This window comes from Emiliania huxleyi (assembly GCF_000372725.1).
Source record: "Emiliania huxleyi CCMP1516 unplaced genomic scaffold EMIHUscaffold_91, whole genome shotgun sequence".
In the NCBI taxonomy this organism is placed as follows: Eukaryota; Haptophyta; order Isochrysidales; family Noelaerhabdaceae; genus Emiliania; species Emiliania huxleyi.
This window is the reverse complement of record NW_005195220.1, coordinates 244614-269442: the sequence shown is the minus strand read 5'-3', so window position 1 is coordinate 269442 and position 24829 is coordinate 244614. Positions and strand designations below refer to the sequence as shown.

General features: G+C 64.4%; 7 protein-coding genes across 7 annotated transcripts; 3 read left to right on the top strand and 4 right to left on the bottom strand.

The window, feature by feature from the left end:
- Positions 1-3677: 3677 nt before the first annotated feature.
- EMIHUDRAFT_220458 (hypothetical protein) lies at positions 3678-4082 on the bottom strand (the record flags this gene model as incomplete). Its single annotated transcript, XM_005757364.1, has 1 exon — positions 3678-4082. One exon carries the CDS (start codon positions 4080-4082, stop codon positions 3678-3680), a length of 405 nt encoding a protein of 134 aa, XP_005757421.1.
- A 1236-nt stretch (positions 4083-5318) lies between these two features.
- EMIHUDRAFT_220457 (hypothetical protein) lies at positions 5319-6167 on the bottom strand (the record flags this gene model as incomplete). Its single annotated transcript, XM_005757363.1, has 1 exon — positions 5319-6167. One exon carries the CDS (start codon positions 6165-6167, stop codon positions 5319-5321), a length of 849 nt encoding a protein of 282 aa, XP_005757420.1.
- Positions 6168-7394: 1227 nt separating this feature from the next.
- On the bottom strand, positions 7395-9233 carry EMIHUDRAFT_439044 (hypothetical protein). Its single transcript, XM_005757362.1, has 3 exons — positions 8599-9233; positions 8185-8504; positions 7395-8116 (listed from the first exon to the last, which is right to left on the bottom strand). The coding sequence occupies exons 1-3, from the start codon at positions 9110-9112 to the stop codon at positions 7976-7978; spliced, it is 975 nt and encodes a 324-aa protein (XP_005757419.1). The 5' UTR covers positions 9113-9233; the 3' UTR covers positions 7395-7975.
- Positions 9234-10857: 1624 nt separating this feature from the next.
- EMIHUDRAFT_439038 (hypothetical protein) lies at positions 10858-12476 on the top strand. The gene is made up of 4 exons (XM_005757361.1): positions 10858-11221; positions 11316-11401; positions 11494-11590; positions 11774-12476. The coding sequence occupies exons 1-4, from the start codon at positions 10886-10888 to the stop codon at positions 12131-12133; spliced, it is 879 nt and encodes a 292-aa protein (XP_005757418.1). The 5' UTR covers positions 10858-10885; the 3' UTR covers positions 12134-12476.
- A 1100-nt stretch (positions 12477-13576) lies between these two features.
- EMIHUDRAFT_220450 (hypothetical protein) lies at positions 13577-15756 on the top strand (the record flags this gene model as incomplete). Its single annotated transcript, XM_005757360.1, has 4 exons — positions 13577-14863; positions 14934-15315; positions 15339-15517; positions 15652-15756. 4 exons carry the CDS (start codon positions 13577-13579, stop codon positions 15754-15756), a joined length of 1953 nt encoding a protein of 650 aa, XP_005757417.1.
- A 374-nt stretch (positions 15757-16130) lies between these two features.
- EMIHUDRAFT_220449 (hypothetical protein) lies at positions 16131-18536 on the top strand (the record flags this gene model as incomplete). Its single annotated transcript, XM_005757359.1, has 1 exon — positions 16131-18536. One exon carries the CDS (start codon positions 16131-16133, stop codon positions 18534-18536), a length of 2406 nt encoding a protein of 801 aa, XP_005757416.1.
- Positions 18537-20214: 1678 nt separating this feature from the next.
- On the bottom strand, positions 20215-22929 carry EMIHUDRAFT_51266 (hypothetical protein; the record flags this gene model as incomplete). Its single annotated transcript, XM_005757358.1, has 3 exons — positions 20215-20361; positions 20543-20790; positions 21006-22929. Coding segments are annotated over 3 exons (2319 nt in total), but the record flags the coding sequence as incomplete, so codon positions are not given.
- Between the last annotated feature and the right edge of the window lie 1900 nt (positions 22930-24829).

Genomic DNA, 24829 nt, shown 5'->3' with positions numbered 1-24829 from the left:
CCTCTCCTCTCGGGGATTAAACTGAGGGATAGGGGCGGGGATCCTCCCTCTTCCCGCCGTCGATGCCGGGGTTCAACCAATCCGGAAAGGTCATTACCATTCCTCCATACATACTACCCGGCTTCATCGGCGGGCTAGGGCGTCTGGGAGTGTGTCGTCAACTGGCCGGTGGTCTTTCAGTGTGGTGGGTGGGTTTCGTGACCGTTCAGCGTCGATGCCGCCTTACTTACCTGTTCCCCGCTGGCGCTGACCCCGCGCCGGCCAGCGGAGCCATTGCCCGCTCGGTCACCACCCCCGCCGGCGCGACGCGATCCGATCGGCGCCGCCACCGACGGGGCCGCCGGCACGGAGTGGATTCCTCGAAAGAATGCAAAATAATCGCCGTAAAATGTTTCGAACTTTTGGTTTTGCTCGCGAAAGGCACGAGCGCTAGATCGCCATGATCACACCCGCCGACGTGGTGCTGCAGGCCACTGGCAACACGGCTGGCCGCCGCCGTGCTGTCAAGAGGTCACTGCTGGTGACTGCCATTCTCGGTGAACCAAGCCGCCCCATCCACAGCACCGCCGGATACGTGCACGAAAGCGGCTTCCTCCCCCTCCCCTCCCCGCCCTCAGGCGCTGCGGCTCTCTTTGTGGCACACGGCAGCAGGACCATGTCGCCGGCCGCCATCGCTGCGCAGCCGGTCAACGAGAAGGAAGGCAGCCCGTTTGACACCGGAATGCAAGCGATTGAGTGGGTGCGCACGCACATGCGTTTATGCACACTCCTCCCGCGCGACGTCCAGCGTGCGTTAAGACCCACCCTCACCTCTCACTATCAATGCATTGCCTCTCAGGCCACAGCTCAGGTCCTCTCGTTGCCCCAATTCTTCCCATATTCCGACGAAGTCATCAGCGCCGCCCGCGGCATCTGGACGCTGGACCAAAATACGGGATTGTCTGGCCACGACGACGACGACGGAGGCGGCAGCTGGTCATCCAGCCATAAGCTCTCAGGCCGTCGTTAGGGCTTTGAGAACGGATTGAGAAGTGAGATGGATCTCGCTCCCCAGCGATGAGTTACACAGCTCGTTCCTGGCGTCGGTGTCTCCAAAAAACTGCCCCGGCGTGCTTTAGAGCCGTATGAAGTGCAGGTCTAAATATTCTAAGTATGCCCAACTTGTACATTGTATGCTTGTGCGTGTGAGCCACCGTGAGGTGTGGCCCACTTGGGGAGACCACACGCGCATACACTTGTGTTTGACTCCCTCGACTCACACTCAACTGTACATCTGGATCGCGCCTCTCTCTCGCTCACGCGCCATTGCGCAACGTCACGAGAGTCACTCCGGCGCTGGCGCACTCTCTCCCCGTGCAACGCGCATATGGCAAAACGGGGCGGACCTACGTACTAGGGAAGGCTCCCTACCTCACCCTCTAATCCCAGACAAGCAGCAGCCGCGTGTCAATACTCTCTCTCTCGCCCGCCGCGCCTACAACAGAAACAAACGGCCTCGAAACGGAACACATGTCGAGGCGTTCATTCTCACCCGCCGCCGCCGGGCCTGCTGCTGGGTCGGGGAAGGCGGAGTGGACGACGGTGGCGACGGGCAGGTGCCCAAAAGGCGCCTATTCGGCCGAGGTGCGGCCGAGCTGCAGCCGAGATGCAGCCGAGGTTGGACTGTTCCCGCCTAGAGAGGCGCCTCTCGCCGCGCCGCTCCCGAGCAAGCGCCGTCCGCACCGGGACCAGCACCGGGACCGGCGGGGGGTGAGACGCCTCCGGGCGGCGCGAGGACCGAGTCGTACGCGTAGAGCAGCAGCAGCTCGTTGTCGGCCCGCATCGAAGGGAAGTAGAGCCAGCGGTGGCGCGGCACCCCTCCAAGCCGCCTGGCAGCAGCCTCTGTCGCACCCGCCGCCTCCGCCGCCTCCTCCTCCGCCTCCGCCTCTCCCGCGCCCTCCGCCTCCGCCTCCGCCGCCACCTCCAACGCGCCCTCCGCCTCGGCCTCCGCCTTGGCTGGCGCCGCCTCGCCCGCCTCGGGCGCCCGCAGCCGGAAGTTACGCCCCGCGTGCCCAAACGCCTCGATCTCGAACGGCAGCAGGTCGGCAGGCTCGACCTGTTCGCAGCTGGCAGCTGTGAAGCAGATGTCGACGGGGAGGGGGTGGGGGGGGGTGGGGGGGGGTGGGGGCGGGGCAGGCTCGACCGAGACAGGGTCCAGCATCGCGAGGTGGGACGAGGTGCAGACATCGCCCGGGCCGAGGTACCTAGTACCGCCACCGTCACTCCGCGTGACACACACAGACGACGGGGCACACGCACCTGCGGAGCACACACAACGGGGGCAGGGGCACGCGAGGCGCGGTGTGTGCGCTCTCAGGGAAAGGCGCCAACACAGACACAAGGAACGTACCACTCACGTCAGCCTCGGTCAACCTCGGCTGATGTCGGCTCATCTCGGCTCATCTCGGCTGATCTCGGCTCATCTCGGCGAATCGCAGGCGCCTCCACGCCGTCAGCACCGCGTAGCGTCGCGCTGCCGCCGCCCGCCGCGCGAACTTGAGCGGGACGCCGGGAGGTCCCTGCTAGAATTAATTCATTCATTATTAATTAATTAACTTGAGCGGGACGCCGGGAGGTCCCTGTTAGAATTAATTCACTCATTATTAATTAATTAACCTGAGCGGGACGCCGGGAGGTCCCTGCTAGAATTAATTCATTCATTATTAACTAATTAACTTGAGCGCCGGGAGGTCCCTGCTAGAGTGAAGAAACGGATTGGTTGGGTCCGAACTAGTGAATTGCGGCCACTCGCGAGGGAGCATGGCATCGCCTGCTCCTCCCACACGCCCGCGGCAACCTGATGCAGCGGTGACTGAGTCACTCCACACTCTCTGGCGATCGCTGCTCAGCCCATCCCCCGCCAGCAGACACCTAACATCAATCAGCGAATCGCTGTGGCTTCTTCACGCCCCGAGAGGCCCCTGCCCCGCCCCACACGCAGCTGGCCAGCTCGGGCAGCCTCGCCGCCCACGACCCCTCGGCCTGTCCACCAATCAGTAGCAATCATTCAGACGACAGAACCCAAAAGTGTTCCACACAAGGCAGTCCATTGGTTGTTACTCTCTTACCCATCACCGCGTTACTAAATCACGACCTATTACGCTGTTTATCAACGTGTGATGACTCCTTGTCACTCGTTGTCGACTCTCATACGCCCACCCCCGCGCCTGGTCGGTGTGCGCGTAGAAGCCGTACAGCCCCCCCGCCGCCCCCCGCACCACCTTCTCCTGCGCAGACCGGCGCACGTGGCAGTACGCCACCGCCGCGCTCGCGCCCGCGGCGGCGGCGGCGGCCGCCGCCATCTCGGCGTAGTGCAGCTGCAGGGGAGCAGCGCCTTCGGCGTCGGCGGCGTCGGGAGGCAGCGAGGTGAGGCGCGGCCTGCGTCGAGAACCACTCACAGCAGTTATTGGTCGCGCATTTCCGTGGGGGTCGCGAGGCAGGGAGAGGCGTGAGGCGCGGCCGAGGAGAGACGAGCTCGAAGCCGTGCGTGGCCAGCGAAGGGGGCGGCTGCAGCGCCCTCGCGTCTCGCACGGAGCAGGGGAGCCTCACTAGCTCGCAGCCTATGCGACATGGACGCGCGACGAGTTCTCAACTGAGCTGACGGGCGACGCCGTCTGGAACCCTCACGAGTTCGCAGCCTATGGACGGGCGGGTAGTTGACTGAATTGGCAGTGGAGGTCGGATGACGGAAGCCTCGCGGGCTCCCAGCCGAGGCTGCTCGGGTCGAAGTCGCACGGGATGGCCCCGTGCTGCTTTCGGAAGGTGCTCTCGAGCAGCGAGAAACCGCCGGCGCCGGCACGGGCGCCACATCGCGCCGCGGAGCTCGGCTGTCGAGTGTACGCAATCTCCACCTCCAGATTCGCTGGCGTCGCCTCTGCTGCTGGTGACTCCTCGGCAGCGGCGGCGCTGGCACCAGCGGAGGCACTGGCCGCCGAGCGAGCAATGAGCGCCTCGAGCGCACCGCGGCCGCCACCGAGGCCTCCGACGTGGCCAGCGTCGTCGCGAGACGTTCCGGCCGGAGGAGCGGTGTAAACGGGCCACATGGTCGGACAATGTCCCGCGGCGTTGTCGGCGGCGGCGTTGTCGGCGGCGGCGTTGTCGGCGGCGGCGTTGTCGGCGGCGGCGTTGTCGGCGGCGGCGTTGTCACAAGGCCAAATTAAAGAATTTTACACACACTGCCTCGCACGACACTAGGCACGGTTCTCGAGGTTCTCGAGGTGGATATCCTTTGGCCGCGTTGGGTAGCGAGGATTGGTGTAACCCGAGCCACGGAGGCGTGTTTAGGCACGGGGCCGGAGGCAGCGCAAGCGGACAGAGCACTAGAGACGTGCGATGGAAAAGGTAATGCACCGTCATGGAGCGATGTCCTCGATCGATTCATCGAATACAGCAGGGAGGTAAACGGGGTGTGCACACACCGCACACGGCCCCAACATGACAGAACACACGTTCGAAGAAGGGCGAACCAGGACGGACATCCGAGTGGAGGGGAAGGCCACAGGACGCTCTACCTCGGAGGGAAGAAACCGGCGCAAGACAGCGGCACGCACCTGGGGTCGAGAGGGGAAGGGGACAATCGAGTGATAAAGAGGGGACCCCGGGCCTCGATACGAATGCGACATGGGAGGGGGAGATACCCGAGCAAAATAAGATCACGGCGGACGCGGTGAAAACGATGATGGAGAGACAGGAGAGGGAGCGACAGGAGGGGAGCCTCGGGGCGGATGAGACACTGTTCCCAGAGGGAGCGCCCCAGAGACACATAAACTGGCAGAAAGAAGACTACGAGCTGTTTGTGGGATTACCATACGGACACGGGGCGAGCGCGATCAGAGTATGGGGAGCTACAGGAGGAGGACCCCCTAACGCGCTTCTTGCTCCGATACGACGAATTTGAGACGGGGGGAGAGCTGACGGACGGCAAAGGGACGCGAATTAAGATGGGAAACGACAGGTAAGGTAAGGTAAGGTAAACGTCTCCACACACACAAAGTGGTGGGGCAAGGGGGGGCGACCCTCGCATCTCCACGCCCGGGACACGGGCAGGAGCCCCACGGCATTCAAAGTGCAAGCACCGGCCCGGTGCCGTGGGTGAGCAACCTGCACCCCACTCCTACTCCTATAACACAACCCCCACAGCGTGGTCGTCTACGTGTTCAGAAACACCAAGCAGCGAGGCGAGGGTGAAGGGGTAAGGGGCTGTGTGGGGCTATCTGTGACCATCTAGCCTGGGGGGTAGCAGGAGGGGGGGGCAGAGGGTAAGATATGGGTGAGGCCAGCTACAAGTCGGACGCCCTCCCGTCGTCGGAATAATCCTCGGAGCGGTCAGCGTCCTCGTCGTCGTCCTCGGTCTGCATCGCGTCGCCAGCCGTGAACCTGAACACGGCGTCGGCCGGCGCCGAGGCGCCGGCGGCCGTCATCAGGTGCATGACTATGCGGTCGCGGCATGCCGCATCAATCTTGCCGCGCCCGGCCAGCTCGTTCGCGAGCCAGTCCGGGGCGACCGTCGTCGCCACGGTCCCCTGGGGAACTGTGGCGTACACCTTGCTGGGGCCGCGTCGATACCCGTCGTCCCTCTCCGGGGGCAGCGAGTATTCGACCCCCATTTTGGACCCGGCCTGGCTGCGCGCCTGCGCAGCTGCAGACCGCAGCCCGGCCATCACGTACTGGATGTTCTCGCGCAGCTGCGCCCGCGGGGCCTCCGCGCGCTCGGCCTCGCTCGCGGCGCGCTCGCCAGCCTCCGTCGCCCGGCGCGCCTTCTGCCGGTCCTTCTTGGCCTTGCGTGCCGCGGCTCGAGCCGCGAGCTGCTCCTTGGTGGGCTCCTTCTTCTTCGGCGCGGTGCGCTCGATGTACGAGCGCTCCGCCGCCTGCACCGACTCGCGGTCGCCCGCGGCCTTCTCGTGCTTCAGGTCGACCTCGATGGTCGCGTAGCCAGGCCTCATCACCCTGACACAAGACGCACCGAACAGCCTTGCGACACTCACCGCGTCCTCCAGTTGCGCGCGATCGGAGCTATTCCAGCGTCCGCTGCGCATCCCCGGCGGCACGACGGTGGCCGGCGCTTGCGCGCCAGCCCCGTCCGCCGCCGGGTCCGCGGCCGCGGTCCCTGTCATAGCTACGCGCGCCATGGAGAACGGCGGGCACTTCAGTTGGAAACGACAGCGAGCCGCTGCGGTCGGGGAAGGGACGAGCCCTGGAACGTGAAAGTAGCGCAGACATGCCTCGCGCTGCACGTCTCACACGATTCACACACTTTGCGGCGACGGACGGAGGAAAGGACCATGAAGACGACATGGCGGAGGATAGAAAGTACGTGCCGAATCCTAGGGTGGCGTACGGCGTGCTCGAAGGACCGACACGATTCGGGAAGCGCGTCCCGGGAGACGCACAGGTAAAAGATCCGCGCGGGTCGCGCTGGTGCTGGTTGATGGTTGTGATCATCCAGGGAGTAAGAAGGGTGATGGCCACCTGGCAACGTGCAAAGCGTTGAGGGGCCGAGGAAGAGAGTTCAGACTATCGCCAATAGGCGGGCCAGACTAGGGATGGCTCATCGGCTGGCGGCTGGCGGGCAGGTTCACCGCGTAGATGATGTCAGCAAACGAGGCGAGACCCGGCAGCTCCTCCCCAAACGTGTCCTTGAGGGCGATGGACCAGGACCAGCCGACAGCAACGCCGCAGGCTTTTGCAACCTCCCAGTACGTCGAGATCTGCTGAAGCACCGTCTCGCCGGCGTCCACCAAGCCCTATAGAAATCAGTGGATTGCAGTGGCACACCACCTCGGCCGCTGCCCACCTCGGGCTGAGCAGCATAGCCCGGCCTCGGCCGCAGGGCTGAAGCCGTCGAGCAGCCAAGCCGCCTTGTCCACCTGCTGGACTGCGGCTGCGGCCCGGGAAGCACGCCGAGCGCCAGGTGGGAGCGGCATGTCATGAACTGGAACTGGCGCGACTCAATGAAGAAAAACAGCGTTCTGTTTCATATAGTCCTCGAGAACCCTAGGCGCGGTGGTGTGAGAGCCCAGAAACTCTCGCGAGTTTTCGCTGCACCCACTGACTGGCAAAGGGGAGGTGCCAAGGAAGGAGGCCATCCAACCTGTATCGCGCCTATTGATCTGTCAATGAATGCCACGCATCGCATCCCTCCTTTGTAAGAGTGGCAAAGTAAGTGTCGAAAGAAAAAAATGATCGCGGTTTGTGGACCGGCCATGAACAAGGCGGAAGGTTGACACGCCTTTCGAATTCGTTCGATCGCATTTCATCGATCCCATCCCCAAGGTGGATTACACACACACACGCCGTTAGGTCACTATTCGGCATGGCCATCCTCTCGGAAGTCTCCAACGTGACTCTCGGAAGTTCGCATCGTTCCGTGATGGTCGAGGTGGAGCCTGTGAGGGCGGCGGAGCCTGAGGTGGTGACGGCGGAGCGGGAGGTGGAGGCGGCGCAGCGCCACGTCGACGGGAGGTGGCGGGCTTGGCGCCCCGACGAAGATCTGGTCCTCCTTCTGATGTTTCGCAACGGCGCGGGCTGGAGCCGCATAGCCGAAGCACTTCCGGGCCGAGCGGGCGAAGAAGTTTTGTCGCGGATGTCGCAGCTGCAGGTGAAGCACGGCTTCAGCGCTTCCGACGAGGGCAGGCTGGCACTGGACGCTTTGCTCTTGGCCTGCGGCATCGACGAGACGGCCTAGAGAACATGAAGCGCGACGGCTTGGCGCTGTACAGCGGCTCTAGATAAGCTGCCCGCGAGTTCACAGCTCTCGTTGAGTCATGGTGTGCTGCACCTGAGGCGGCACGCGCGGTCCCGCCCCCGGCCCCGCCCCGGGGCCTCTTTTCATGGCCTTGTCTCTCTCTCGATCGGCTCTCGCCTGAGATGATGTATTTTGTATGTGCGTGCACATGCCGCGTACTAGTACGATATAAAACGCCAAAGGGCTCCACACTCACCTCGCCTTGCTCAGCGCGCGCATCTCTCGCGCCGAGAGCGTGAAGCTGCCCAAGTCGAGCGCCTCAGCCGCATGCTTGGGCCTCGCCGTATTCGTCACCGCCGCGATGCCCTGCTGGACAAGCCATTTGAGGGCCACCTGCAGGTGGCACATGGACACGTCGTGGACGTGGGTCGAGGTGGGACAAGGCACCCCGACGGGTCTGCCTGCGCCGGCGTCTTCCCGTGCGCCGCGGCAACCTCTCGGACGACAGGGTGGCCGAGCACGTCGACTCTGCTGATCGACCCGAGCGGCGAGTAGGCGGCAAAGGTGATCCTGTGCCGCCGCGCGAAGCGGAGGGTCGCGTCGTCGCTGCCGTAGAGCGGCGCGCCCTCGGAGCACGCCGTCCCCTCGCCCCTGTGCGGCGCCGGGTGGCCGGCGACGGAGAGCGCGTTCTGCACCACCGCCGGCTTGGTGCGGGCGTGCCGGAGAAGACGCTTGAGCGCGCTCGCGTTGAAGTTCGAGACGCCGATTGCACGCGCCAAGCCTGGCAGGGATGCGGGGCAGTGCTTGCACGGTGGAGCTGGCCTCCTCCCTAGCTGGCCCGGGAGAGCTGTGTTGCCGCATCTAGGCCTGCGAGCCGCGGTCTCGGGCCGCCTCCAGGTCTCGGTACATGGCGAGCGTGTCGTCCCAGCTGGAGCAGGGGAAGTGGAGCAGCGCGAGGTCGACGTACCTCTGCCCTGTCATCGCCAGGCTATGCTCGAGCATCTCCGACCCGTTGTACACAGACATCGGCGGCGCCGATGTCGGGCGTGGCGGGTGTGCGCAGAAGCGGCTGCACCGATCGGTCGGGCAGCAGTTGACCTTGATTGTGACAAAGACCTCTTCGCGCTCCACGCCTGACGCGGCGATTCCCGACGCGACGTGCCGCTGCAGCTCATCGCCATACAAAAACGCAGTGTCTATGCCGCGACCGCCGGACGCGAGCCACAGGCCGTGGTCCGTGGACATGCCGTTTAATACAAGAGGCATGCGGACACCCGGCGCTATCTCGACCGAAGAGCTGCTGGCTGGACGTTTGCAACCAAGTATTGCACAGCGAATGCCGACCACGACTGCGACGGCGGCGGCGACGAGCGAGAGCGGGTTGATCATCGCGAACGGAGTGGTGGCTGGCCGTCACAAAGTAGCAACCGCGGCTCGCCAGGGCCGTCACAAAATAGCAACCGCTGCCGGCCGCGCGGCGCACCAGCTCGGGCAGCCTGGAAAGGATGGCCCGTTGCGGAGTTTCTCTTTTCCAGTTCGCACCTGTGTCGAGCCTGTGTGCTGTGAGAGAGAGTTGTCTTGTTTAAATTCTCTTTTCCTGTGAGAAGCATAGAGCTCTAGAAGCCGTCGTGCGAATTCATTTTCTCTTTACCTCTTCCGCGCACGCGTGATTGCGATGGTCGGCGCCTCCACCTTCTGCATGCTCATGTGGCCGCCGTCTACGGCGGCTTTGGGTTCACGATGTTCCCGATGGTCAACTTCTTCTACGGTCCGGAGTCTCCGATCGCCTACTTCACGGAGACGAGCGAGTTCCAAACGTTCTTTGCGCGGGTCGTCGGTCTGCTGTTCATCATGATCGTGCTCGGGCCGTACGCCTTTGGCGTTCCGTATGAAAGTGCCTGCAAGCAGTACCTCGTGTGGAACACCCTCAGCTTGCCCCTGTTCATCCAGGTGGCGTTCTACTACAAGACTGCCGGGCCGGGCGTCAATGCCGTGACGCCGTTCAACATGTGTATCCCGCAGATCGGCATTGGCGTGGTGTTTCTCATCCTCAACCTCCTCGTTGTCTTCACCCCGCCGGCGAAGAAGGCCAAGGCGAAGAAGTAGAGAAGAGTCGCTTTGCGTTCACTGGCAAGCGCTCTCGTGCGCGACGCAACACGCACCGGCCCGTGGTCCATGTGCGTTCGGTCGTGGCCGATCGCGATGTGTCTGAAGTGCGGAAGAGAGGCTGGTGCGTCTCGTCTGGGGTGTGGGGTCCCCCCGGGCGGGGTGTTTTGTATAGCGGCCCTTGTCGTCGCCTCTGCCACCCGCCAGACCCCACCACTGGCACTGCCCGTCCTGTGCCCGTCGGGGCCTTCTGAGCCACTCGTCTGTGTTCGCGCCACCTGTGCCTCGAGAACGCTGTTCCCAAGGCAGGAGAGTCCGGCCGCCGTTCATGGCCGCGATTTTTCCGAGTAAGGTAATGTCACCTCGCATCTCATTCGTTTCGTAACTCAGACCTGCTTCACCTCATCCTGCACCTCGCCCTGCGGCAGAGAAGATGGCGGGGCTGCTAGACGCCTTCTCTGCCGAGTTGAATGGCGACCATGAGGGTGATAGGAGAGATGGCAACTGCCCAATGCGCAGCCACCCACGACACAAACATGAGGCCTGTGACAGACAGTTGTTGTTGTTGTGACAGTGTTGAGGCCTCTGGGGCTTGCAGACGTCCTCCCAGGGGCACCCGAATGGTAACAAGGAACCATGGCAGCGATGGCGACAAAACATTTTCACATAGAGAAGGTCCAACCAGCGAGCGCTTTTGGTCCAAGGTGGCTGCTGGAACAGGCAGGGCAGCATGCGTACGCTCGCCATCCCGCACGGCTGGAGCAAATCAGAGGCCTCGTTGAATGGGAGAGATGTTGTTGTTGAATGGTGACCATGAGGGTGATGGGTGGCAAAATGCGCAGCCACCCACGACACAAAGATGAGGCCTGTGTTAGACAGTTGTTGTGTGTGAGTGAGTTGTTGTTGTTGTGACAGTGAGGCGCCTGGGGCTTGCAGACGTCCTCCCAGGGGCACCCGAATGGTAACAAGGAACCATGGCAGCGATGGCGACTCAACATTTTTCACATAGAGAAGGTGCAACAGGCGAGCGCTTTTGGCCAAGGTGGCTGGAACGAGATGGAACGGACGATCGCGATCCCGCAAGGGTGGGGCAAGTCGACGGCACGCCGGGAGGAGTGGAGCAGGTGCGTCGCACGCTACGCGGCTCTTTGCTCCAAGCCTGGGATGTGCGTGGGCGACGGCGACGAAGACCTGCCGGGCAAGTCGACGCCGACGAGCTCGGGCGCACTCGACCACCTCGCCTCCATCGCGACGGAGGAGCTCCTGCGGCGCAGGAGCAAGCGCAAGCGCAGCATCATCGACCGCCCGCTCGGCGAGGCTCCTGTGCCGGTCGTGAAGCGTGTGCTCAACCACTGGCTGACCGGCCTGTTCCGGACCGCGAGCGGCGAGACGGCGAGCGCTCACACTCTCGCCCTCTCGCCTACGCCCCATACCCAGCACCACGCCCGCCCGCGCTCACGCACAGCGCCTCCCGACTCTGTCTCAGATGGCGGAGTCCATGTTCTCGCCCGACGCCTTCGTCTCCATCGAGCTCTCCATCGAGGGGGCGGCCACGCCGGCCTCCTTGCCGAGGTGTGCCCACTCTCGCCCACATCAAGCCTCCGCCACCCCACATCAAGGTGCGGCCGCTGTTGACGTGTGTCGTGGATGCGCCCTGTGAGCAGGTTCCAACTCCCGAGCATCAAGTACTTTCTCATGTGGGACCGCGCCATCTTCTCCAAGTACGACACGAGTGCGTACCACATCGACTACGTGCTCGAGGTCCACGACACGTCCACGACTCACACGGCCACTGCACGGCCACGACACGTTCACGAAACGTCCACGACACAGTCACGACACGTCCACTCCACGGCCACGACACGGCCACGACACGGTCACGACACGTCCACTCCACGGGCACGAAATGTCCATACCCCCCCCCCCCCCCCCCTGGGCCTTCAGAACCTCGACGGCTCGGTGGCCGTCCAGATCCGCCACACGCCGACCCTGCTCAACGGCGAGCAGCCCACGGGCGGCCAGGAGGTGATCATGCACCAGCTCTGGGAGGTCACCGGCGGCGGCCGCGTCCGCTCCTTCCAGCGCTTCTGTGGGGCCTCGCCGACGACTGAGGCTGCAGCGCCGCCGTCCTCCTGCGCGTGGCTCTCGCCCCTCTCCCGCCGCGCGCTCGAGAGGGTGCGCGGCTCCTTCGGCGAGGATGCGCCGCTGGCGAGGGCGTCGTGGTCGGCCGAGGAGGGTGACGGCGGGGCGGGCGGCGGCGGCGTGGGCGGTGGGTCGGGTGGAGGTTCGGGGGGAGACCCGTGAGTGAGAGATCTCGTGACCCAAGGAGCGTGGCGAGCGGGCCCCAGCACTCTGAAGCGCGAACCAACGAGGTCGGTCGGCCAGCCCCGAGGAACTCAAATCCCCGACGTACCCCTTCCCCGCCCCCCGCCCCACCCGCCGTATATCGTACATATACACACACGCATATTGCTCGCCAATGTCTGGGTGGGTCCGCTCCTCTCGCTCGGCTCGCGCTTGTGTCTCTTTCGCTGTTCCGAATGAATGTCACATCTGCCCGCTCCCTGTACTGTCCCGAATGTGCGCTCTCGAAAGAAAAAACGGTGTTTCCATTGCTGTGTGTGTACATCTACATGTACATGTATCGCGCGCCCTCGAGCCTCGTGACGTCCGGTCGGACTGACGGTCGTGCCGTAGCACCACGTGGGCACCGTCCGTCGTCCCTTGGGCGTTGGGGGGCGCGCACTTGTGGACTTGAGGAATGAGTCAGAGGAGCACTTGGAGTGCGGTTGGCAACCGCACTCCCAGGGCCGGGGAGCTAAGAAGCGCACCCAGCGGGCCGGACGATTGGTATCGGTTGCGGGCTAGAGAGAGCCCTAGCCCCGGGGGCATTGGACTTTGGAGCATGCCATGCGCCATGCCGCATGCGCGTTTCACCCGAAACTGCAAACTCACCCGTGCCCCTTCGCACTTACTACATACGACACGACACCACACTTGCGCGAGCTCACGACGACCCCAACGGAATCGGGCCCTGTGAAGAAGGGGAGATACGGACAGCGTTTGGGGCGGGAATGTGGGGAGGAAAGCTGCCGAACACGTGGGAGCCGATAGACGCAGAGATGTACGCGATACTCGCATACCTACGCAAAATGTCGAGCGCGAGCGACGCGCAGGCGCGACGGTGCCTAGTACTATGCGACTGCAAACCCGCGCTGCAGCAGATTGAGAATGCGCTCCGCAAAGGGATGCCAGAAGGCCTGAGGGACTGGGAGAGAGGCGATTGCTTACTATAGATCGAAGCTAGAGGCGGTGGTCTTCATGTGGGTGCCAGCACACGTGGGAATAGCCTGCAACGCATACGCCGACGGGCCACATGGTTAAAAGAATTTTCCCGTCACTCTCTCTCTCTCTCTCTCTCTCTCTCTCTCTCTCTCTCTCTCTCTCTCTCTCTCTCTCTCTCTCTCTCTCTCTCACTTGCTCTCTCGCTCGCTCGCTCTCTCTCTAACTCTCTCTCTCTCTCTCTCTCTCTCTCTCTCTCTCTCTCTCTCTCTCTCTCTCTCTCTCTCTCTCTCTCTCTCTCTCTCTCTCTCTCTCTCTCTCTCTCTCTCTCTGTGTGTGTGTGTGTGTGTGTGTGTGTGTGTGTGTGTGAGTGTGAGCTGAGGCATTTCTCGCCTCGGAGCAAGGTAAGCTTATCCCAGCAAGGTAAGCACAAGGCGTGCCTGATTGGCGTCTTCCTTCAACGGCATGATGGCCGACCCCACGATCCACAGCGTGTTTAGCTTCAAGGTAGGCGTCGGCAAGACGACTGTCACCGCCAACCTAGCGGCCACGCTGGCGGCGCAGGGGTGGCGCGTTCTCCTCGTCGACGGCGACCCGCAGGCGAATCTGACAGGGTTCATGACGCGTTACGGCAAGCAGGAGGCCCTGGAGGCCAACGACGTCAAGGTGCAGGAGGTGGAGGACGTCAAGGTGCAGGAGGAGGAGCCCGTCTTTGAGAGCACCGGTGGCTCTCTTCCTTCGTCCGAGCAGTCCTCGCAGGCGTGGTGGGATGAAGGCAAACCCGGTCTGGTCGAGCCGCACAAAGAAGAGGCAGACGCCATGAACGTCGGTGGCTTCGGCGAGCCCGGGCTCGACATGGCCGAGTTTCTGAAGACAGTGAAGAGCTATGAAAAGCCTTTTGGCACGCTGCCACCACCCGTCCTCCTGAACGGCTACCGCAAGCTTGGCCTGATCAAGGGCACGCCAAACATCGTCGACTGGGAGAAGGTCGCCAACATCGATCAAGTGGAAGTCCCAACGCTAGGGCGTCTGCGAAGCGGCTTGCTCGAGCTCGGCGAGGGATTTGACTTCATCCTAATTGATCTCCCGCCCGCTATCTCGGATCTGAACAAGCTCTTCCTGACGTGCTCGGACTACATCCTCATGCCGGTGGCGTGCGACTCGTACTCGGCCGACACGCTCTTCCAGATGTTCAAGGGCGACACGGAGAGCGTGCTGCATAAGATGATGAAGTACATGACCAAGGGGAGCACGAAGCAGGCGGGGGGCATCAACAAGAAGAAGGCCGGCGGGTACGAGGACCCGGTAACCGGCGACTTCATTCCTCGCTTCGAGCGCAGCATCGGTTTGTATCCTGTCCTGATGAACCGGTGCCAGAAGAGCAAGGGCTACCAGTCAATGCACAAGATCTCGACCAAGTGGTACAACGGCTTTGAGCGCTTTCTGAATGGCGTGACCCTCCCTTCCGGGTTTGAGTGGGTGAACGACTCCTGCCGCGTCGTCGGAGCCTTCAACGAGAGCGTCGCTCTCAGCAAGCTCCAAGTGGAGAAGCTGCCCGTGGTCCTCTCCAACTCGCTCGCCGTCGCAGAGGTCACCCTACGCGACTCGTTGCTTGCGCTATCCAGCATGCTGATTGTCACGACGGCCGACCAGCTCGAGCGCACCAACCCCGACTTGATGCGCGTCTGCAAGGCGAGGCAGGGCTGCTCGCATGGACACCGCGGCTTGACAGCCTCGGAGTGCCTCGGACAGGTACTACAGCAGCGCTAGCCCACCGACTCATAGGCCAGGTAGAACTAAACCGTCCTACTTCTTGTGACAGGTGCCTCACTTTCGGATGGCGGCAAAGCATATGCCAGCCGAGCTTAAGCCCCGATCCCCGCTCGATGAGACGCTGATTGAGCTGGTCGAGCGAATGGTCTACGAGACGAAGAAGCACACGCAAACCATTCCCAGCACCGGGCGGAGCAAGAAGACGCTCACGTTCCGGGAGCTCCTTTACGACCAAACCATCAGCGAGGTGGATGTCACCGAGCACATGGGTGCGATCAGTAGCACCTGGGACGGCTACAAGCTCAAGTACGTGAACGGCAGGATCACCAACGGTGACGTCGATTTCGCATTAGTCGACGGCAGCGACGACACGGTCGCGAAGGTGGAGGCAAAGATGATCGACTCCAAGCAGTCCACCGAGAAGGACTTTGGTTTCGCGAAGCTGAAGTCGCAGATGTGATGCAAGCCGCCAACCACAACAAGTCTTTGAAGGCAATCTACGGCATCGTCTTTGAGAAGGTCGAGGGGCCGGGCAGCGGCGCTTTCAGCGACGTCAAGCAGATTGCGCTTTACAAGTGGACAAAGCCGGAGGCAACTAAGCCCGCCCAGCCCGTGCTGTTCTGCTTCATTCCGGTCTGGAACCCGACCCTGCGTGGAAACGAAAGCGCAACGTCGCCGCGACTGCGGGGGCCAAGCGCGCGCGCGTCGGCGCCGCTGGCCCATCGGGCATCAACCGCGACGTCGTGTACCAGCAGCAGCCCCCGCAGGGCGAGCACTTGAGGGAGGGTGCAGACGCGGACCTGGCGACGGCGTTCTCCAACAGCGAGGTGCAGATGTACGGAGACGGCTCCAACATGCAGGCTCCCCATTAAGCCTTGTTGCCAGCTTGTTATGTGTCTGACTGTCACTGTGCTGTAGTGCAATTTCGGCGGGCCCAGGGCTGCCCTTATGTGTAACTGTCGTCGCTGTCTCTCTCCTTCTCGACTGTCGGAGAGAGAGAGAGACCACTGGATGTTGATGGAGGGTGTTGGGCCTGCCGGGGGGAGGGGAAGAGCATGTCCGATCTTCTGCGTTCACACATAATTCACACTTCACAGTTGTGACAAACTTGCGTCCCGGAAATCAGAAGCGTGCCGAGGCGGAGCCATCGCCAGGAGAGCTGGAACATTCACAGCGCTTGCAAGCGTCACGTCGCGCAGCCTTGCTGCTAGCAGCGTGTTTGCTCGGCATGTCGTCCTGTCTTACCATGCTCGCAGGCTCGTTCGGCTCCGGTCCCAGGGCACCCTCGACCGAAGCCTTCGCCTGGCCAAAGAAGATTGCTCCGCATCACTTGTACCCCATCCACCTTGCAATGGAGTCCGTGGCCAGCATCCTCGCGCGGGTGGGCGTCGATGAGGTGTCGCCGATGCCGAACGCATCGCAAATTGCCGTCGCCACTTGGTCGCAACGGCCGAACGCAACGACACCCCATTCAGATCCTCCAAAGGCGAAAGCTGCTCCCACGAAGGTCTACAAACGAACCACCATGGAGGAGCTTCACAAGCTGTACAATGGCGCCTACTGCGCCAGGTATGGCTACGCGTGCATTGTCGACAAGACCCGCCGCCTGCCTCATCTGAAGCCTCATTTTGAGAAGCTTGCCATGGTGAGCGCGCTCTTCGAACAAGGCTTCCGAGCGGTGCTCCTACTGGACGATGATGCATTCATCCTGAGGCCAGAAGTGTCCATTGAGCATTGGCTCACAGTCTACCAAGGCGACTCACTCATCGCGGCGTCGCACGGCTGGACGACCTTCATGCCGGCGCCCGATGCGGGCAGACATGCATCAGGCGCCATGCCGAGTGTCTACGAGCGCTCGACCTGGGACGTGCCGCACCACACCAACCCAGAAGGCTTTATCCCAACGCCGTACTCCCCGAATACTGGCGTTCTACTCTTCGTTGACACGACGTACACGCGCACGCTTTTGGGCATGCTCCTCGAGAATAACGCGTCGCGCCTCGCGTCGTACAACGACAGCAGCTGCTGCTTTGACCAAGATGCCATCCTCGCTGCCACAGCGAAGTCATGGCAGACTCATGTAGGGGTGGTGCCCGGGCGCCAGTGGCAATGCCACCCGCGCGATCTCAGCACGCCGGGCTTGTGCATCCGCCCGTTTGTCCTGCACATTTCCGGCAAGTTGGACAAGCAAGGCGTCGAGCACAACCTCGAGCTCATGAGCAAGCTGCGGACTCGGTCGTGGCGAGATGATGAGCCGCGGGCAGCAGCAGCTTACCGGCCCGCGATGCTCTTCTCGCCGTCGGCCAAGGCAGACCGCATCGTCATCCTCCCCCGCCTCTGCTCGGCCGGCGTCCTGCACGCAAGCGGCCAGGTCTGCTGCAACGCTACTTGCGGGCTGTGCGGCGGGCTCGGCTGCTCCAGCCGCCCCGGCGGGCCACACCAGTGCTGCATGCCAGCCATCCTGCGCAAAAGCCGGAGCTGTCAGTCTACAGCGGATGTTGCGTGCATCCTGCATCGAGGGGCCGCCGCCAACGCAACTACAGCCGAGCGTGCGCCGCCTGAGCTGACGCGATCGCGCCTCATGACCCGGCGATCGCGCCTCATGACCCGGCCCGCGATGCTCTTCTCGCCGTCGGCCGAGGCAGACCGCATCGTCATCCTCCCCCGCCTCTGCTCGGCCGGCGTCCTGCACGCAAGCGGCCAGGTCTGCTGCAACGCTACTTGCGGGCTGTGCGGCGGGCTCGGCTGCTCCAGCCGCCCCGGCGGGCCACACCAGTGCTGCATGCCGGCCATCCTGCGCAAAAGCCGGAGCTGTCAGTCTACAGCGGATGTTGCGTGCATCCTGCATCGAGGGGCCGCCGCCAACGCAACTACAGCCGATCGTGCGCCGCCTGAGCTGACGCGATCGCGCCTCATGACCCGGCGATCGCGCCTCATGACCCGGCCCCTTGCGACCGACGTCGCCATAGTGAGCTTCATGGCGGGAACCCGGTACCACGGCGCCATCACCTGCCTCGCTAGACGCCTTGAAGCCGTCGGATCCCGCTTGCCCTTCGTGGTGGTGCACGACACCACCGAGGCGCCCTTCTGCAATCGGTGTAAGTTTGTGCACGCCTCCGTGCTTTACGCACGAATTGGATACAGCGAGGGAACAAACGCAACCGTCCACTACGGCAGACGTCTATTCACGCGTGAGGAACACAATCACTTGTACTTGAAACTGTGGGCTTGGACCCTCGTCGAGTACAGACAAGTGCTGTCGCTCGACGCCGACATATTGTTGCTGAAGAACATCGACTGGTGGACAAACTTCAGGCCAGCAAAAGCAATCGCCACGTTCCCCGCCTGTAATACCGAACTCTTCAACAGCGGCACAATTCTACTTCGGCCGTCACTCGCGCGCGCACAGCAGCTGATGCGTACAAGGGCGGGGCGAAAAGCCTGCGAGGTGAAGATTGGCGACCAGTCGGTTTTAAATGCGGTGTTTGCGCACAATTGGCAGATACTGCCGTCCGACGATCGTGTACCTTATGTGCATTGGGCTGAGGAGTCCCAAACGGCACTGAGTCGCTACCGCAATGCGTCTCTCATCCACTTTGTCGGCGAGCCCAAGCCTTGGAGAGAGTTTGATGCATGTTTCACAAGTGTGTAGCATGTTCACAAGTGGCGCGGAGAAAGCGCCGGCTTATGCATGAATACCAGTGTCTCTCGCCCACTTCGCCAGCTGCCGCGCCGTCGGTCTCGCCGTCGCCGCCGCTCTCTCCGCCGCCGTCGCCGCCACCCTCACCGCTGCCGTTGCCGCCGCACTCCTCCCCGCTGCCGCCCTCACCCTCCCCGCCGTGCCGTCGGTCTCGCCGTCGCCTTCTTCCGTGTCGCTGTCGCCGCTCCGCCGTCCGTGTCGCCGTCGCCGCCTCGGATCTGTCCGTGTCGCCTTCGCCGCCTCCGTCCGTGTCGCCGTCGCCGCTGCCTTCCTCCGTTTCGCCATCCCCGCCGCCGATCTCACCTTTGCCGTCTCAATCCATGTCGCCGTCGCCGTCGCCGCCGTCGGTCTCGCTTTCGCCGCCTCTGTCCTTGTCGCCGTCGCCGCCGCCGCCGTTGGAATCGCTCTCCCCGCCGCCGTCGGTCGTGTCGACTTCGCCGCCTCCGTCCGTGTCGCCTTCGCCGCCTCCGTCCGTGTCGCCGTCGCCGCCTCCGTCCGTGTCGCCGTCGCCGCCTCCGTCCGTGTCGCCGTCGCCGCTGCCTTCCTCCGTCTCGCCCTCCCCGCAGCAAGCTCGCTTGCCGTCGCCGTCGCCGCCATCGGTCTCGCTTTCGCCGCCTCCGTCCGTGTCGCCGTCGCCGCCTCCGCCGTCGGATTCGCCTTTGTCGCCTGCTCCGTCCGTGTCGCCCTCGCCGCCGTCACGATTCGGCATACACACAGTTTGCACATCTGCAAGTTCTTCCTGATGTACACGGCGGTGCAGCCCCCGGCAATTAGCGGGCAACTCAAGGCATCGACGCTCTCGCCGAAGCCCCTGTGCACCTCCCGGCACTTGCCGCCGTTTTATTCGGCGCAATGGCCGGCGTTGAAGCTCCGAACCCAGGCGCAGCCGAGCCCGTTTCTTTCAGAGACAACACCAACAACCTCTTTCACTCATTCTTAAAACAGTACCGGCCGGGATTTCGATGTGCTAAAATGGATACCTGGAGAATGGCATCTAATTTCGCGGACCGGCTCTTTTAACAATCAGGTCATGTGCGTGGCCTACGTCAGAGACCAAGTGAGGTAGCCGTCCCGGGCAATTTGTGACCCGTCTACGCCCTCGCGCCTCGGGCGCGGCCGGCCGCCGCCGCGCGCCGGCTGCCCGCCCGTTGACTTCCCCGCCGCGCGCTACGCGTTCGTTCGCAGTAATCTGGCTTAGTTCAGAGATGTCGGGTCGTCTCTATGCGTATCACAGCGCGGCGCTGGCCTGCGCATGGCGGGCATGTAGTCGAATCAATCAATTTCATCCCGACATTTGATGTTAGTGGCAAAACGCGGAACCAAAATGGCGTTTAATTTTGCGCACCTGCTGTCCGCCGCCTGCGGCGGCGCTGCGCGCCGCCTACGCGCGCTGGCGGTGGTGCCGGGCTGCTCTAGGATGTCAGGCTGGCTCCATGGCACCACCCGTAGCCCGTTTGCTGCCCCGGCATCATCCGGAGGCGGGATTGAACATGATATGACGCTTCACGGCTCAGGACTAAGCGTGTGCCAAACTGTACCTGACTCACATGCGTACCTATCGTACGGAGGAAGCGTAGTGTCCCCGCCGGCTCCCCGGGGCCTCTTAGCCCTTTCGCGCGCCCCAGCGTCATAGGCTCTCAAAGTGTATCGCGTTGATCTTGCCGTCGAAGCGGAAGGGCTTGAGGCCGTAGTAGTAGTCCGCCACCGGCGAGCCGAGGTCCATGCCGACGTCAAAGCCCTCGTTCGCCGTGAAGACGACCGGCACCGTCCGGCCAACCTCCACCGCCGCCGTCGTCGCCGTCGGCAGCCCGCGCCGGCGGGCAAGGCGCCAGCCGCTCTCGTTCTTGGCTGGCACGCCGTTGACGGTGAAGAGGAGGCGAGCCGGCGCGCCGCGCTGCGGCGGCGTCCGCATCTCCATCCCCACCTACGCGTGCTCATGCAGGACTCGCCCGTCGCACTCCAGTAGCTCCACGGGCCTCCCTCCCGAACCTTGACGTGCGCCGAGAGAGGCGGGCAATCTCGGGCAATCTCGGGCAATCTAGGATCATCTCGGGCGATCTCGGGTAGTCTCCAGCCTTGACGTGCGCCGAGGAAGGAGGGAGCCTGCCGACCTTGAACGTGTACCGCCGCAGCAGCAGCGCCGAGTACTCGTAGTAGAGGCTGCCGTCGGCCGCGAAGAGGCAAGCCCCGCCTGATCCCGGGTGATCTCGGGTGATCTGGTGTGATCTCGGTGTGATCTCGGGTGAAGAGGCAAGCCCCGCCCGCGTAGCCGCCAAGCGCGAAGATGACGCCGCTGCTGCTGGCGGTCGTGTCGAGGTCGGCCTACGACAAGGAAAGCCCAAGGTGAGGTAAGCTCCTCCACACGCACACAACGGTGAGACGAGGGGGGCTGGCCTCCATGCGCACGTTCCCGTTCCGCACGTTCGGCGCCTCGCTCTCCGGGATGCGAACCTGACCTCGGCAGATCTCGGCTCAGTCTCGGGCGTGATCTCGCGCGATCTCGCGTGATCTCGGAGATGCGGACCATGCCCGGGAAGAGCCGCCACTGCGTGTTTGACGTCCGCTTGACCTCTGCCGGATGGAGGAGGACGTAGAGGCCTCCTCCAACAGGGAGCACCTTGTTTGCGCGGAACTCGGCGTCCGCCAGCGCCCTCATCGCGCTGAGCCGGCCCGCATGCGCCGGCTGTCCACTCAGGTCCCTGGCCAGGGAGTAGTCCGGGCGCGTGTCGTACAGCTGCCATGCATCCTGTGTCGGGTCCCACGTGGCCAGGTCTGGCGCACCCATCTCCCACGGGGCACGCGGCCCGAAGGTGGACGCTAGCCAGCCCTTGTGGTACACTCCGCGGCTGCCCATGATGTCGAAGTACTGCGTCTCCTTCCGCTCGGCCGCGCCGGCGTCGTCGAACGTGTACACGAAGCTCACGCCGTCGATCGGGTCTTGCGCGTGCCCGTCGACGACCTCCGGTGGAGAGATGCCGAGCAGCTCGTAGACAGTCGGCGCGACATCGTTGACGTGGTGGAACTGGCGGCGCGGCGTGCGGTCGGGCATTACCCGCCCCGGCCAGCTCACGACCATCGGCGTGCGCGTCCCGCCCCAATCCGACGCCACGAGCTTGGTGAACCTGAACGGCGCGCCGCCCGCCCACGCCCACGCCGCGTGGTACATGTTGTCCGTCTTTGCGCCGCCGATCGCCGCCAAGCCGCCCAGGGCGCCAAGCACGCGGAGCTGCTCGTCGACCGTCGAGGTGAAGCCGTTCTGCGCGTTGAGCTCGGCGACGGTGCCGCCCATGCCCTCGGCCGACGCGCCGTTGTCCGAGAAGATGTCGATGATGAGCGTGTCGTTGCGCAAGCCCAAGGCCTCCACCTCCCCCACCACGCGGCCCATCTGGTAGTCGGTGTGCTCGAGGAAGCCAGCGTACACCTCCATCAGCCGCTCCTGGAACGCCCTCTCCTGTTTGCTCAGCGACTCCCACGCCGGCAGCCCCTCTGGCCTTGCCGACGGCTCCGCCTCCTCCGGCAGCCACCCCATCGCCTTCTGCCGCGCCACTGTCTCTTTCTGGTATGCGTCCCACCCGCCCGAGAAGGCGCCCTTGTACCTGTCCGCCCACCGCGCGCTCACGTGGTGAGGCCCGTGCACTGCCCCTGGCGTCCACCAGACGAAGAAGGGGCGGCTCGGGTGCAGCGCCTTGGTCCGCCGCATCCAGCCAATCGCCTTGTCGGCGAGGTCCTCGGTCAAGTGGTACGCTCCTCCGCCCTCGACCGCCGCCGGCGTCGGGATCTGGACGTTCCCCTCCCACAGCAGCGGCTCGTACTGCGACGTCTCTCCCGCCATGAAGCCGTAAAAGTGGTCAAAGCCGCGCCCGGTCGGCGTGCGGTCGAAGGGCCCAGAGCCGAGCGAATCGACGGGCGTGTTGTGGTCTTTGCCAAACGCCGCGGTCGCATACCCGTAGTGGCGGAGAACCTCTGGCAGAGTGGCAGCAGTCTTGGGTATCACGCCCGTGTAGCCGTCCCATGCGTTCGCGAGCTCGGCGATCTGGCCAGAGCCGACGGCGTGGTGGTTCCGGCCGGTGAGGAGCGAAGCGCGCGTCGGCGAGCACATCGCCGTCGTGTGGAACGCGTTGTAGCTGATCCCTGTCGCCTTGAGCTTCTCGAGACTCGGCGTGGCGATGCCGCCGCCGAACGCGCTCGGCTGGCCAAAGCCGGCGTCGTCAAACATGACAATCAGGATGTTGGGCGCCTCCTTGAGCGGCGGCTCCTCTTCAGGCCAGCGGTGCGTCGAGCTGCTCATCGTGTAGCCGACGGTGCCGCCCGGAGGCGCCGGAGGGAAGGGCAAAACGCGCCCGTCACGGCCGCTCCGCCCGCCTCGCGCCCCACTACCCATCGTACGGATGACATCGCCCATGCCAACCACCTCCTCGCCGCCTCCGCCAGCGCCGCCTCCCCCTCGGCCGCCTCCGCCGCCTCCGCCTCCGCCGCCTCCGCCGCCTCCACCGCCTCCGCCGCCTCCGCCTCCGCCGCCTCCGCCGCCTCCGCCGCCGCCTCCGCCGCCTCCAACCCCGCCGCCTCCGTCAGCGCCGCCTCCGTCGCCTCCTCCGCCTCCGCCCGGCGCTCCGCTGGAGGGCGGCGCACTCTCAAGACGGAGCGACGCGCGATCAGCGCAGGAGAAGGCCTTGAGAAGCCGCTTCCGCGTCGGGCCGTACGCCGCGCCCTTCCCGCCGCCCCCAGCACCGCCAGCAGCGGCAGCAGCCGCATCTGCAGCCTCCTTCCTCGCCTCTGCGCCCGCCTTCTTGAGTGCGGCCAGCTCTCGCTCGAGTGCGCTCAGCTCTTTGATCCGATCGTTGTACGCCAGCGGAGTGAGGGCTCCCCAGTTCATAGGCTTCGCCATCCCGGCCTCCACCACCTTGACCCTCGCCTCGATGCAGTCGATGCCGACGGGAAGTTGGAGGTTTCCGTGAAACCCATCCTGATAGACCCGATGTCCGCAAGGGGCAAGCGCGGACCCTCCCCAGAGCGCACTCAGCTTGGCCCATGCAACGTGGGCAACGGCCGCAACTTGCGCACCGGTGCCCGGGGGCAGCGCGCTGGCGTCATAGCCCATGCGAGCAAGCTGTGCGCGGAACAGCGTCTCGAAGTCATCCTCGCTGCCGCTCTTCACCGGTGTGGGCGCCGGGAGGATGTCGGCAGCGAGCAGATAAAAGTGGAAGCCCACCACCGTCCGCGCCGCCGCCGCCGCCGCCTCTGCCGCCTCCGCCGCCCCTGCCCGCGAGCGCCTGCCGCTGCTTGCAGCCCGCCGCACGCGCTCCCGCTCGCGCGCCTCCCACTCGTCGCACAACGCGCCCCAGAACTGCGCCTCCTCGTCCTCGCCCCGCTCGGCGGTGAGCGGCAGCGAGCGCCAGCGCCCGCCGTGAGCCGGAGCCTCCTCCTCCGGCACCGCCCAGGACACCTCCTCGGTGCCTCGCCACAAGTCGACGACGGCACCGTCCGACAGCCTCGCGGGCGCTATCTCCCACACGACGTGCTCCTCGGCGGACGCGAAGACGTCCCAGCGGTTGTGCAGCAGCGCGCGCCACAACACGCCCGGCGTGGCGCGGCTGCCGCAGCCAGGCCCTCCCCCGCCTCGCCACTGGTAGATGGCGGAGGAGAGGGCGAGCGCACTCAGGCAGAGCAGCGACGCTCTCTGCGCGCCGCCGCCGCCGCCAATACTGCCGCCCCTGCTGCCCGCCGGAGCGCCTAGTCAGCGAATTGGACAACTAGCCCCCCGCCGCCCTTACTGCCGCCCCTGCTGCCCGCCGGAGCGCCTAGTCAGCGAACGGGACAACTAGCCCCTGACGACGAGCGATGGCCCTACTGCGAGGTGACCGGAACCTCTCTCTCTCGGCGGCAGCCTCGGGCCGTCCCAGAACGGGATCCAGACTCCGATCGCAGCCATTGAGAGCAGCGCCGTGTGGCGCATTGTCAGCGCGATGATGACGTGCAGACCAGCGCCGCAGACGACAAACACCCGGCGCAGCCCCACCGTAGGCGCGGCGAGGGCGAGCGGCGCCGCCGTGAGCTCGACGGCGACGGCGGCGGCGCCGGCGAGGCGGAGGCCGGCGCCTCCCAGCAGCGCGTGCGCCGCTCGCGCCGGCGGCGTGTGGCGGAGGTAGGTGTCGAGGGCGGCGACGGGCGCGTCGAGGGACCAGGCGGCGGCAGGGTCGCGCAGCTTGGCGCCTCCCGCGTCCTGGTAGATTGCGACGAGCTGCACT